Source organism: Ammospiza caudacuta, chromosome 33 (assembly GCF_027887145.1).
Source record: "Ammospiza caudacuta isolate bAmmCau1 chromosome 33, bAmmCau1.pri, whole genome shotgun sequence".
Lineage (NCBI taxonomy): Eukaryota > Metazoa > Chordata > Aves > Passeriformes > Passerellidae > Ammospiza > Ammospiza caudacuta.
The window spans coordinates 513,448-525,267 of record NC_080625.1 but is presented as its reverse complement, the minus strand read 5'-3'; the positions used below and the strand labels follow the sequence as shown (position 1 = coordinate 525,267).

The window sequence follows — 11,820 nt, the reverse complement described above, 5'->3', positions numbered from 1 at the left end:
GCTCCGTGTCCCTCCCGTGTCACCCTCGTGTCCCCGTGTTTGTGTCGCTCCTGTCCCCGCCCTGTCCCCTCCCCTGTCCCCGCCCATTTCCTGTTGTCCCCATCTCTGTCCCCTCCGTGTTCCCGCGTTTGTGTCGCTCCTGTCCCCTCCCCTGTCCCCTCCCCGTGTCCCCGCATTCCGATGTCGCTCCGTGTCACCCTCGTGTCCCCGCGCTTGTGTCGCTCCTGTCCCCGCCCCGCGGTGCCACCTCCTGTCCCTCCCCGTGTCCCTCTGTCCCCTCCCCGTCCCCACATTCCGATGCCGCTCCGTGTCCATCTGTCCCTCTGTGTCACCCTCCTGTCCCTCCCCGTGTCCCTCTGTCCCTCCCCGTCCCCACATTCCGATGTCCCTCCCGTGTCACCCTCGTGTCCCCGCGCTTGTGTCGCTCCTGTCCCCGCCCTGTCCCCACCGGTGCCACCCCCGTTCCCGCCGGTGCCACCCCCGGTCCCCGCCCATTTCCTGTTGTCCCCGGCCCTGTCCCGGCTCTGTCCCGGCTCTGTCCCGGCCCTGTCCCGGCCCTGTCCCGGCTCCGTCCCGGCTCTGTCCCGGCCCTGTCCCGGCTCTGTCCCCTCCCGTCCCCCCCTCTGTCCCCGATGTCCCCCTCCGTGCCCCAGCGCGGTCCCCTGGCCCTGCTGGCCGCGGCCACCTCGTGTCCCCTTTGTCGCCGTGCCCTGGAGGACCCGGTGCTGCTGCCGTGCGAGCACCGCTGCTGCCGCCGCTGCCTGCTGGCCCCGGAGCTGTCCCCGGAGGTGTCCCCGCTGTCCCCGGGGCTGTCCCCGCTGTCCCCGGAGGTGTCCCCGCTGTCCCCGGGGCTGTCCCCAGGGCCGTCCCCGCCGTGTCCCCCGCGCTGGCCCCGCTGTCCCCAATGTCGCCGTCCCTGCGCTCCCGGCCGCGTCCGCACCGCGGTGGCGCTGGCGGTGGAGGCGCGGATCGCGCGGAGGCTCGCGGGGGACAAAAGCGACAACGGAGGGGACAAAAGCGACAGAAGCGACGCCGGGGGTGGCACCGAGGGCACGGCGAGGAGGCGGCGCAGGAACGGGAGCGGCTGCAGGTGAGATTGGGGAATTTTGGGGAATTTTGGGGAATTTTTTGGGAAGGATTTGGGGGTTTGGGGACATCGGGACACGGCTGGGATGGAGGGGACAGAGATGGGGACGGGGGGGGACAAAGGGGACACAGAGGTGGCGCCGAGGGGACGGCGACGGGAACCGCGAGGTGCCGGTGAGAATTGGGGATTTTTGGGGGATTTTTGGGGAATTTTGGGGATTTTTTTGGGAAGGATTTGGGGGTTTGGGGACATCGGGACATGGTTGGGGTGGAGGGGACAGAGATGGGGACGGGGGGGGACAAAGGGGACACAGAGGTGGCGCCGAGGGGAACCGCGAGGTGCAGGTGAGAATTGGGGATTTTTGGGGGATTTTTGGGGATTTTGGGGTTCGGGGACACGGGATCGCGCGGGGGCTCGCGGGGCACAAGTGACACCGGAGGGGACAAAAGTGACAAAAGCGACACCGGAGGTGGCACCGAGGGGACGGCGCAGAAACGGGACCGGGTGCGGGTGAGAATTGGGGAATTTTGGGGGTTTTTGGGGAAATTTTGGGGATTTTTTGGGCGGATTTTGGGGCAAGATTTGGGGTTCGGGGACATCGGGACATGCGGGGGCTGGAGGGGACAAAAGAGACAAAAGTGACACCAAAGAGACGGCGCCGAAACGGGACCAGGTGCAGGTGAGAGTTCGGAATTTTTCCGAGTTTTTGGGATTTTTTGGGATTTTTTGGGGGGGGGTTTGAGGTTTTTGGGGGGATTTGGGGACATCGGATGGCGCGGGGGCTCGCGGGGGACAGCGCGGGTGACAAAGGGGACAAAAGTGACACCGAGGGGACGGCGAGGAGGCGGCGCCGAAACGGGACCGGGGCGGGTGAGAATTGGGGAATTTTGGGGAATTTGGGGGAATTTTGGGGTTTTTTGGGCGGATTTTGGGGTTTGGGGACATCGGGACATGGTTGGGATGGAGGGGAGGTGACAGAGGGGACACGGGGGGTGACAAAAGTGACACCGACGGGACAGCGAGGGAGCTGCAGGTGAGAATTGGGGATTTTGGGGGGTTTTGAAGGATTTTTTTGGGTTTTTAAGGATTTTTTTGGGGTTTTTGAGGAGTTTTTGGGTTTTTTTGGGGGGGATTTGAGGGTTTGGGGACCCGGAGGGGATTTGGGGACAATGAGGGGACAGGGGACGGAGGGGGAGATTTGGGGGGAAATTTTGGGGAAATTTTGGGGGGGAATTTGAATAAATTTTGAGGATTTTTAAGGGGCACTTTTGGGGGGAATTTGGGGTAATTTCGGGGGGAGTTTGGGGTAATTTCGTGGGGAATTTTTGGGGTGCTCAGGCGGGATTTGGGCACTTGCAGAGGCCCCCCAGGCCCGGCACGGGAGGATTTGGAATTTTGGGCCAATTTGGGGCCGAACCCACCCCAAGGCCGGGCTGGGGGAGGGGAGGGGAACGCACAACAAAAACCCCAAAATCGAATTTTTGAGGAATTTTTTTTGAGGAATTTTTTTTAAGGAATTTTTTTCGAGGAATTTTTTTTAAGGAATTTTTTTTGAGGAATTTTTTTCGAGGAATTTTTTTTAAGGAATTTTTTTGAGGAATTTTTTTCAAGGAATTTTTTTTAAGGAATTTTTTTGAGGAATTTTTTTTGAGGATTTTTTTTTAAGGAATTTTTTTAAAGGAATTTTTTTAAGGAAATTTTTTTTTCCCGGGATTGTTTTGGGGCGGCCCCTCCCCCCTCACGCGCCGCCGGTGACGTCACTGTCCCCGCCCCTCCCCCGCCCGGCCCGGTGACATTTTTGGCATTTTTGGGGGGTGACAAATTTCTGTTTACTCGCTCCCCAATTTTTATTTTTTTTTTACCCCTCCCCACACCCTAAAATTTTGGGGTTTTTTTTGGGAAGGATATTTTTTAATTTTCGGGATTTTTTTGGGGAGGATATTTTTTAATTTTCGGGATTTTTTTTGGGAGATGTTTTTTAATTTTCGGGATATTTTGGGGGAGGATATTTTTTAATTTTCGGGATTTTTTTGGGGAGGATATTTTTTAATTTTCGGGATTTTTTTGGGAGAATATTTTTTAATTTTCGGGATTTTTTTGGAGAGGATGTTTTTTATAATTTTCGGGATTTTTTTGGGGAGGATATTTTTATAATTTTCGGGATTTTTTGGGGAGAATATTTTTTAATTTTTGGGAGGATATTTTTTAATTTTCGGGATTTTTTGGGGGAGGATGTTTTTTAATTTTCGGGATTTTTTGGGGGAGGATGTTTTTTAATTTTCGGGATTTTTTTTGGGAGATGTTTTTCAATTTTTGGTGATTTATTTTTTTTTCTCTCCCCCCTCCCCCCACAGCCTCGGGGCCCAGCTGCGAGCGGACGCCGCCCCTCCCCCACCCGCGGCCGCCCCTCCCCCACAATAAAGCTCCGCCCCCTCCCCCCCTTTTGTCGCCGGTGTCGCTTTAAGGGGGGGGGGGGGAGGGGACCCCGAAATTGGGGTGGGGGAGGGGCGGGGTTGGGGTTTTTGGGGTGTCCCGGTGAAATTTTGGGGTCCCCCGGTGAAATTTTGGGGGTCTCCAGGTGAAATTTTGGGGTCCCCCGGTGAAATTTTGGGGGTCCCCAGGTGAAATTTTGGGGTCTCCAGGTGAAATTTTGGGGTCCCAATGAATTTTTTGGGGTCCCGGTGAAGTTTGTGAGGTCCCAGTTGATTTTTTGGGGTGTCCCGGTGAAATTTTGGGGGTCTCTCGGTGAAATTTCGGGATCCCGGTGAATTTTTGGGGACCCCCGGTGAATTTTTGGGGTCCCCCAGTGAAATTTTTGGGTCTCCAGGTGAAATTTTGGGGGTCCCCAGGTGAATTTTTGGGGGTCTCTCGGTGAAATTTCGGGATCCCGGTGAAATTTTGGGGTCCCCCAGTGAAATTTTGGGGTGTCCGGGTGAAATTTCGGGGGGGTTTGGGATCCAACCCCGGGCAGTGAAATTTTGGGGTTTTTGGGAGGAATTTTGGTGCTAAAAATGCCAAAATTTTCAGAGTTAAAATTCTGGAATTTCGGGGGTAAAACTTTGGAGTTTCGGGGCTGGAACTTGGGGCCTAAAAGCCAGGGATTTTTGGGGTTACAATTCCGGGATTTTGGGGCTAAAGCGCCGAAATTTTCTGTGTTCAAACTCCGGAATTTGGGAGCAAACATCGGGAATTTTGGGCTGAAACTCCAGAAATTTTGGGCTTCAACCCCTGGGATTTTTGGGGCTAAACCACGGGAACCTTTGGGTTAAAATTCTGGAATTTGGGGCTTGAAAACTCCAGAATTCTGGAGCGAAAACCCCGGAATTTTTAGGGATGAAACCCTGGAATTTTGGGGCTAAAATTTCAGAATTTTGGGGCTGAAACGCCAAAATTTCGGCACCAAGTGCCCCAAATCTGGGGCTGAAACTTTGGGATTTTGGCATCAGAGCCCCAAAATTTTGTCCCTAAGGCCCCAAATTTTTGCTCCTGAACTCTGAAATTTTGACCCCAAAACTCCCAAAATTTGGACCAAAATCCCCCAAAAGTTTGGTCCCGAACCCCCAAAGTCAAAATTTTGAGCCCCAAAGTCCAAACTTTTTGGACCAAACCACAAAATTGGAACCCTAAAACTCCCCAACTTTTAACCCCTAAAACGCTGGAAGTTTTTTTTAGGCCAAAAATACCAAAACTTGGGCTCTCACCCCCCGAATTTTTAACCCTTTAAATCCCAGAATTTCAACCCCAAAAGCCCCAAATTTTAACCCTTAAATTCCCAAATTTCGGCCCAAAACCCGCAAGTTTCGACTCTAAACCCCTGTGAATTTTTAACCCTTAAATTCCCGAATTTTTAACGCCAAAACCCCCAAATTTCGGCCCAAGCCCCTGAATTTTTAACCCTTTAAATCCCTGAATTTTAACCCCAGATCCCCCAAATTTTGGCCCCAAACCCCAGAAATTTTAACCCTTCAGTTCCAGAATTTTGGACCCCAAAACCCCCAATTTTAACCCTAAAACTGCCAAATTTTGCCTCTGACCCCACGAAATTTTAACCTTTCAATTCCAGACTTTTGAACTCCAAAGGCCCCAAATTTAACCCTGAAATCCCCAAATTTTGACCCCAAACCGCGAAATTTTAACCCCAAAACCCCCAAACTTTGGCTCCGACCCCCTGAATTTTTAACCCTTTACATTCCGGAATTTTGAACCCCTTAAATTCCAGAGTTTCAACCCCAAACCCCCCAAATTTTGGCTCTGGGCCCCTGAAATTTTAACCCTTTAAATTCCCGAACCTTTAACCCTTAAATTTCCCAATTTTTTTAACCCATTAAATTCCAGAGTTTTTAACCCTTTAAATTCCCGAATCTTTAACCTTTTAAATCCCAGAGTTTTTAAACCTTTACATTCCAGGGGTTTTAACCCTTTAAATTCCCGAGTTTTTAACCCTTTAAATTCCAGGGTTTTTAACCCTTTAAATTCCCGAGTTTTTAACCCTTTAAATCCCAGAGTTTTTAACCCTCTAAATCCCAGAGTTTTTTAACCCTTTAAATTCCCGAATCTTTAACCTTTTAAATTCCAGAGTTTTTAACCCTTTAAATCCCTTGGTTTTAAACCCTTGACATTCCCGAGTTTTTTAACCCTTTAAATCCCAGAGTTTTTTAACCCTTTAAATTCGAGAATTTTTAACCCTTTAAAATCCAGAATTTTTTAACCCTTTAAATTCCAGAATTTTAACCCCAAACTCTGGCTCCAAACCCCAGAGTTTTTAACCCTTTAAATTCCAGAGTTTTTAACCCTTTGAATCCCAGATCCTTTAACCCTTTAAACCCCAGATCCTTTAACCCTTTAAATTCCAGGGGTTTTAACCCTTTAAATCCCTTGTTTTTAAACCCTTGAAATTCCCGAGTTTTTAACCCTTTAAATTCCAGAGATTTCAACCCTTTAAATTCGAGAATTTTTAACCCTTTAAATTCCAGAATTTTAACCCCAAACTCCGGCTCCAACCCGCAGCGTTTTTAACCCTTTAAATCCCAGAGTTTTTAACCCTTTAAATTCCCGAGTTTTTTAACCCTTTAAATCCCAGAGTTTTTTGACCCTTCAAGTTCCAGAGTTTTTAACCCTTCAAATTCCAGAGATTTCAACCTTTTAAATTCGAGAATTTTTAACTCTTTAAATTCCAGAATTTTAACCCCAAACTCCGGCTCCAACCCCAGAGTTTTTAACCCTTTAAATCCCAGAGTTTTTAACCCTTTAAATTCCAGGGGTTTTAACTCTTTAAATCCCAGAGTTTTTTAACCCTTTAAATTCCAGAGTTTTTGACCCTTTAAATTCCAGAATTTTAACCCCAAACTCCGGCTCCAAACCCCAGAGTTTTTAACCCTTTAAACCCCAGAATTTTTAACCCTTTGAATCCCAGATCCTTTAACCCTTTAAATCCCAGATCCTTTAACCCTTTAAATTCCAGAGGTTTTAACCCTTTAAATTCCAGATTTTTTAACCCTTTAAATCCTAGATTTTTTTAACCCTTTAAATTCGAGAATTTTTAAGCCTTTAAATTCCAGAGTCTTTAACCCTTTAAATCCCAGAGTTTTTAACCCTTTAAATTCCAGAATCTTTAACCCTTTAAATTCCAGATTTTTAACCCCAAACTCCGGCTCCAACCCGCAGAGTTTTTAACCCTTTAAATCCCAGAGTTTTTAACCCTTTAAATCCCAGAGGTTTTAACCCTTTCAATTCCAGGGGTTTTAACTCTTTAAATCCCAGAGCTTTTAACCCTTTAAATTCCCGAGTCTTTAACCCTTTAAATTCCAGAATCTTTAACCCTTTAAATTCCAGAATTTTAACCCCAAGCTCCGGCTCCAACCCCAGAATTTTTAACCCTTTAAATTCCAGAGTTTTTAACCCTTTAAATTCCAGAATTTTAACCCCAAACTCCTGCTCCAACCCCAGAATTTTTAACCCTTTAAATCCCAGAATTTTTTAACCCTTTAAATTCCAGAATTTTAACCCCAAACTCCGGCTCCAACCCGCAGAGTTTTTAACCCTTTAAATTCCAGAATTTTTAACCCTTTAAATTCCAGAGTTTTTAACCCTTTAAATTCCAGAATTTTTTAACCCTTTAAACCCCAGAATCTTTAACCCCACCCCACCCCCCCCACCCCCCGGTCATTTCCGCGTGGGGGAGGGGCGGGGGCGGGGCCCCCCCTCAGTGCTCCATGGCCGCGGGCGGGGGGGGAGGGGCTGCGGGGCGGTGGGGGAGGGGCTGAGCCCCCGGCCCCGCCCCCGGCCCCGCCCCCCGCCCCTCCCCCTCCCCGCGCCGGGCGCGTTCCCGTTTGTGGCCGCGGACGCAGTGATGGAGGTGCCCGCAGCTCCCCTCCCCCACCCCGCCCGGGCCCCGCCCCCCGCCCGGGCCACGCCCCTCGCCCTGGCCCCGCCCCCCCTGCGGCCCCGCCCCCCGCTCTTCTTCATCCTCCTCCTCCTCCTCCTCGGGCTCGGGCTCGGGCTCGCTCTCCGAGGAGCTCTCGCCGAACGCCCGCGGCCGCTCGTAGATGCAGCAGCCTGGAAATATTGGGGGGGTTGGGGTTTGGGGGTTGGGGGTTTTTGGGGATTTGGGGGTTTTGGGGGATTTGGGGGTTTTGGGGGTTTTGGGGTTTTTGGGGTTTTTGGGGGTTTTGGGGGATTTGGGGGGATTTGGGGGATTTGTGGGTTTTGGGGGGATTTGGGGTTTTTGGGGCATTTGGGGTTTTTAAGGGTTTTTGGGGATTTGGGGTTTTTGGGGGTTTTGGGGGTTTTGGGGTTTTTGGGGGGATTTGGGGTTTTGGGGTTTTTGGGGGGATTTGGGGTTTTGGGGGCTTTGGGGGGATTTGGGGTTTTTGGGGGCTTTGGGGGGATTTGGGGGATTTGTGGTTTTTGGGGGGTTTTGGGGTTTTTGGGGGATTTGGGGTTTTTAAGGGTTTTTGGGGGTTTTGGGGGTTTTGGGGTTTTTGGGGGGTTTGGGGTTTTTGGGGGAATTTGGGGGATTTGGGGGGTTTGGGGGGATTTGGGGGGTTTGGGGGGATTTGGGGTTTTTGGGGGATTTGGGGTTTTTGGGGGGTTTGGGGTTTTGGGGGGTTTTTGGGGATTTGGGGATTTTTGGGGTTTTTGGGGTTTTTAGGGGGGTTTGGGGGTTTTGGGGGTTTTGGGGTTTTTGGGGTTTTTGGGGGCATTTGGGGTTTCTGGGGGATTTGGGGTTTTTGGGGGGTCCCCAAAAAGTTTGAGGGGTGGGAGGGGGTTTGGGGATGTGGGGGAGGGGCGGTTTGGGGGTTCCCAGAGGGGTTTTTGGGGGTTTTTGGGGTTCCGGGGCAGTTTTGGGGTCTCCCAAAGGAGTTCTGGGAGCTGATTCGGGGGGGTCTGAAGGGATTTGGGGTCCCCGGGAGGGAATTTTGGGGATTTTGGGGCCTTTTGGGGATTTTGGGGGGTCCCCAAAAGGTTTGAGGGGCGGGGGGGTGGGGGAGGGGAGGTTTGGGGCCATTTTGGGGCCATTTTTGGGATCGATTTTGGGATCGATTTTGGGATATTCCTGGGATATTCTTGGATTTATTTTGGGGATATTTTGGGATCAAATTTGGGATATTTCTGGGATATTGTGGGATGTATTTTGGGGATATTTTGGGGTATTTTGGGGATATTTTGGGATCAATTTTGGGATCATTTTTGGGATATTCCTGGGATATTGTGGGATGTATTTTGGGGATATTTTGGCATCGATTTTGAGATGAAATTTGTGATATTCCTGGGATATTGTGAGATGTATTTTGGGGATATTTTGGGGATATTTTGGGATCAATTTTGGGATCGATTTTGAGACCATTTTTGGGATCAATTTTGGGATATTTCTGGGATATTGTGGGATGTATTTTGGGGTATTTTGGGGATATTTTGGGGCCATTTTTGGGATCGGTTTTGGGATATTTCTGGGATATTCTTGGATTTATTTTGGGGATATTTTGGGGCCATTTTGGGATCAATTTTGGGATCGATTTTGGGATATTCCTGGGATATTGTGGGATGTATTTTGGGGTATTTTGGGGATATTTTGGGATCAATTTTGGGATCAGTTTTGGGATATTTCTGGGATATTCTTGGATTTATTTTGGGGATATTTTGGGGCCATTTTGGGATCAATTTTGGGATATTCCTGGGATACTGTGGGATGTATTTTGGGGATATTTTGGGGATATTTTGGGGCCATTTTGGGATCAATTTTGGGATCAATTTTGGGATAGATTTTGGGATATTTCTGGGATATTGTGGGATGTATTTTGGGGATATTTTGGGGATATTTTGGGGATATTTTGGGGCCATTTTGGGATCGATTTTGGGATCGATTTTGGGATATTTCTGGGATATTGTGGGATGTATTTTGGGGATATTTTGGGGATATTTTGGGGATATTTTGGGGCCATTTTGGGATCGATTTTGGGATCGGTTTTGGGATATTTCTGGGATATTGTGGGATGTATTTTGGGGATATTCTGGGGATATTCAGAGAGGAATTTTGGGGCATTTTTGGTGCTGATCTGTGCAATATTTGTGGTTATTTTGGGGACATATTTGGGGCATTTCTGGGACATTTTGGGGCCATTTAAGGCCAATTTGGGGACGTTTTTGGGGCTGTTTTGGGTTATATTTTGGGTGTATTTGGGGGTTTTTTGGGCTTGTTCTGGGTAACATTTCAGGATATTTTGGGGTATATTTGGGGCTGTTTCAGGATATTTTGGGGCCATTTCTGGGATATCCGGGGAGGTATTTTTGGGATGTTTTAGGGTGATTTTGTGGGAATTATGGGATGTGTTTTGGGCTATAACTGAGACCATTTTGGGGTTGTGTTTCGGGGATATTTCAGGGCCAATTTCAGGGCGTTTTGGGGCCACTTTAGGGCTGTTCTGGGAGGAATTTTTGGGATATTTTGGGGCTGTTTGGGGGCTTTTTAGGGGCCATTTTGAGATACATTTTAGGCCTATTTTAGAAATATATTTGGGGTGATTTTGGGGATATTTTGGGGCAGTTTTGGGGCCAATTTTGGGGATGTTTTTGGGGATGTTTTGGGGCCCCATTTGGGAACATTTTGGGGCCATTTTGGGATATATTTGAGGGATATTTTGGGGCCATTTTGGGCCCATTTTTGGGGATATTTAGGGGATATTTAAGGGATATTTTGGCCCAGCTTTGGGACCATTTTGGGGCCCATTTTGGGATATATTTTGGGGCTATTTTGGGCCATTTTTGGGGCTGTTTAGGGCAAATTTAGAGAATATTCCGGGGCCATTTTGGGATATATTTAAGAGCTATTTAGGGAATATATTTGGGGTGACTTTGGGAATATTTTGGGGCAGTTTTGGGCCATTTTTGGGGCTGTTTTAGAGCCACATTTGGGGTGATTTTGGGGTTATTTGGGGCCATTTCTGGGGCTGTTTCGGGATTTGTTTTAGAGGTATTTTGGGGCTATTTTACGGATTCTTTAGGGCCATTTTTAGGGTGATTTTGGGGCCATTTTTGGGGCTGTTTTGGGGTATATTTTAGAGATGTTTTAGGGCCATTTTGGGGGTATTTTAGGGCCATTTTTGGGGTGATTTTGGGGCCATTTTTGGGGTGATTCTGGGATATATTTTACAGATATTTTAGGGCCATTTTAGGGCCATTTTTGGGGTGATTCTGGGATATATTTTACAGATATTTTAGGGATATTTTGGGGCCATTTTTGGGGTGATTTTGGGGCCATTTTTGGGGTGATTTTGGGATATATTTTACAGATATTTTAGGGCTGTTTTGGGGCCATTTTTGGGGTGATTTTGGGTCATGTCTGGCCGCTCACACTTGGAGGAGCGCCGGCCCAGGTGCTCGTTGTCCACGGTGTCGCTCGACCACTCGACCTTCTTGTCCGGCTTCCTCTTCCTCAGCTTCAGCGTCAGGCTGCGGTTCTCCTGGGGGCGGGGCCACGGGGGTCACCCGGGGGTCACCCGGGGTCATTTGGGGTCACTGCGGGGTCATTGTGTGTCCCCCAGGGACCCTTCCCAGCATCCAAACCCCTCCCAGTCCCTCCCAGTATCCCCAAATCCCCTCCCAGTCCATCCCAGTATCCCCAAATTCCCTCCCAGTCCATCCCAGTCCATCCCAGTCCCTTCCAGTATCCCCAAATCCCCTCCCAGTCCCTCCCAGTATCCCCAAATCCCCTCCCAGTCCATCCCAGTATCCCCAAATCCCCTCCCAGTCCATCCCAGTCCATCCCAGTCCATCCCAGTAACCCCGAACCCCTCCCAGTCCATCCCAGTATCCCCAAAACCCCTCCCAGTCCCTCCCAGTTTCCCGTCCCCCATCCCAGTCCCTCCCATCCCTCCCATTTTCCCCTCCAGGCCCGGTACCGGTTCCGCGGTTCCGCTCTCGGTGACGGTGGCGGTGCCGCAGCCGCCGCCGCTCTCCGCGGTCTCGGCCATGGCCGCGGGGGGGTCCCGGGGGTGTCCCCGCTGCCGGGAGGGGACGGCGCCGTTACTGGGATGGGGCGGGGGCGGAACTGGGAAGGGCCGGGCCGCTCTCGCCGCCGCCCCCGGTGCGGCGCCCGAGGCCGCCCCCACTTCCGGTCTGCGGCGCCACTTCCGGTGGGTGCGGCAGCGAATCCGCTCCCCCTGCGCGGGAGCTTCCGGTGCGCGGCACTTCCGGAGCGGTTGAGGCGGGTACGGAGGCGCGGAAGGGACAAACTT

At 50.1% G+C, this 11,820-nt stretch overlaps 2 protein-coding genes and 1 pseudogene across 3 annotated transcripts; 2 read left to right on the top strand and 1 right to left on the bottom strand.

Annotated features, from left to right (window-relative positions):
* Nucleotides 1–11,820, top strand: part of LOC131570177 (zinc finger protein 665-like) — a 507,112-nt pseudogene that overhangs the window by 265,319 nt on the left and 229,973 nt on the right.
* On the top strand, nucleotides 555–3,519 carry LOC131570229 (RING finger protein 39-like). Its single transcript, XM_058822582.1, has 2 exons — nucleotides 555–1,090; nucleotides 3,442–3,519. The coding sequence occupies exons 1-2, from the start codon at nucleotides 633–635 to the stop codon at nucleotides 3,506–3,508; spliced, it is 525 nt and encodes a 174-aa protein (XP_058678565.1). The 5' UTR covers nucleotides 555–632; the 3' UTR covers nucleotides 3,509–3,519.
* On the bottom strand, nucleotides 8,688–11,781 carry PPP1R11 (protein phosphatase 1 regulatory inhibitor subunit 11). Of its 2 annotated transcripts, none has more exons than XM_058822570.1 (2): nucleotides 11,485–11,623; nucleotides 8,688–11,046 (listed from the first exon to the last, which is right to left on the bottom strand). In XM_058822570.1, exon 2 carries the CDS (start codon nucleotides 10,243–10,245, stop codon nucleotides 9,334–9,336), a length of 912 nt encoding a protein of 303 aa, XP_058678553.1. In that variant the 5' UTR covers nucleotides 10,246–11,046; nucleotides 11,485–11,623; the 3' UTR covers nucleotides 8,688–9,333. The 2 variants fall into 2 exon arrangements, with proteins under 2 accessions (XP_058678553.1, XP_058678554.1); XM_058822571.1 differs by having other exon boundaries at nucleotides 10,764–11,046; nucleotides 11,485–11,781.

Bases quoted from the DNA above. Each gene is read 5' to 3' on its own strand.
- LOC131570229 (XM_058822582.1), top strand. From the start codon at position 633: ATGTCCCCCTCCGTGCCCCAGCGCGGTCCCCTGGCCCTGCTGGCCGCG. The intron at 1,091-3,441 runs GTGAGATTGGGG...CTCCCCCCACAG, and splicing joins AGGAACGGGAGCGGCTGCAG to CCTCGGGGCCCAGCTGCGAG.
- PPP1R11 (XM_058822570.1), bottom strand. From the start codon at position 10,245: ATGGGCCCAAAATGGCCCCAAAATATCCCTCAAATATATCCCAAAATG.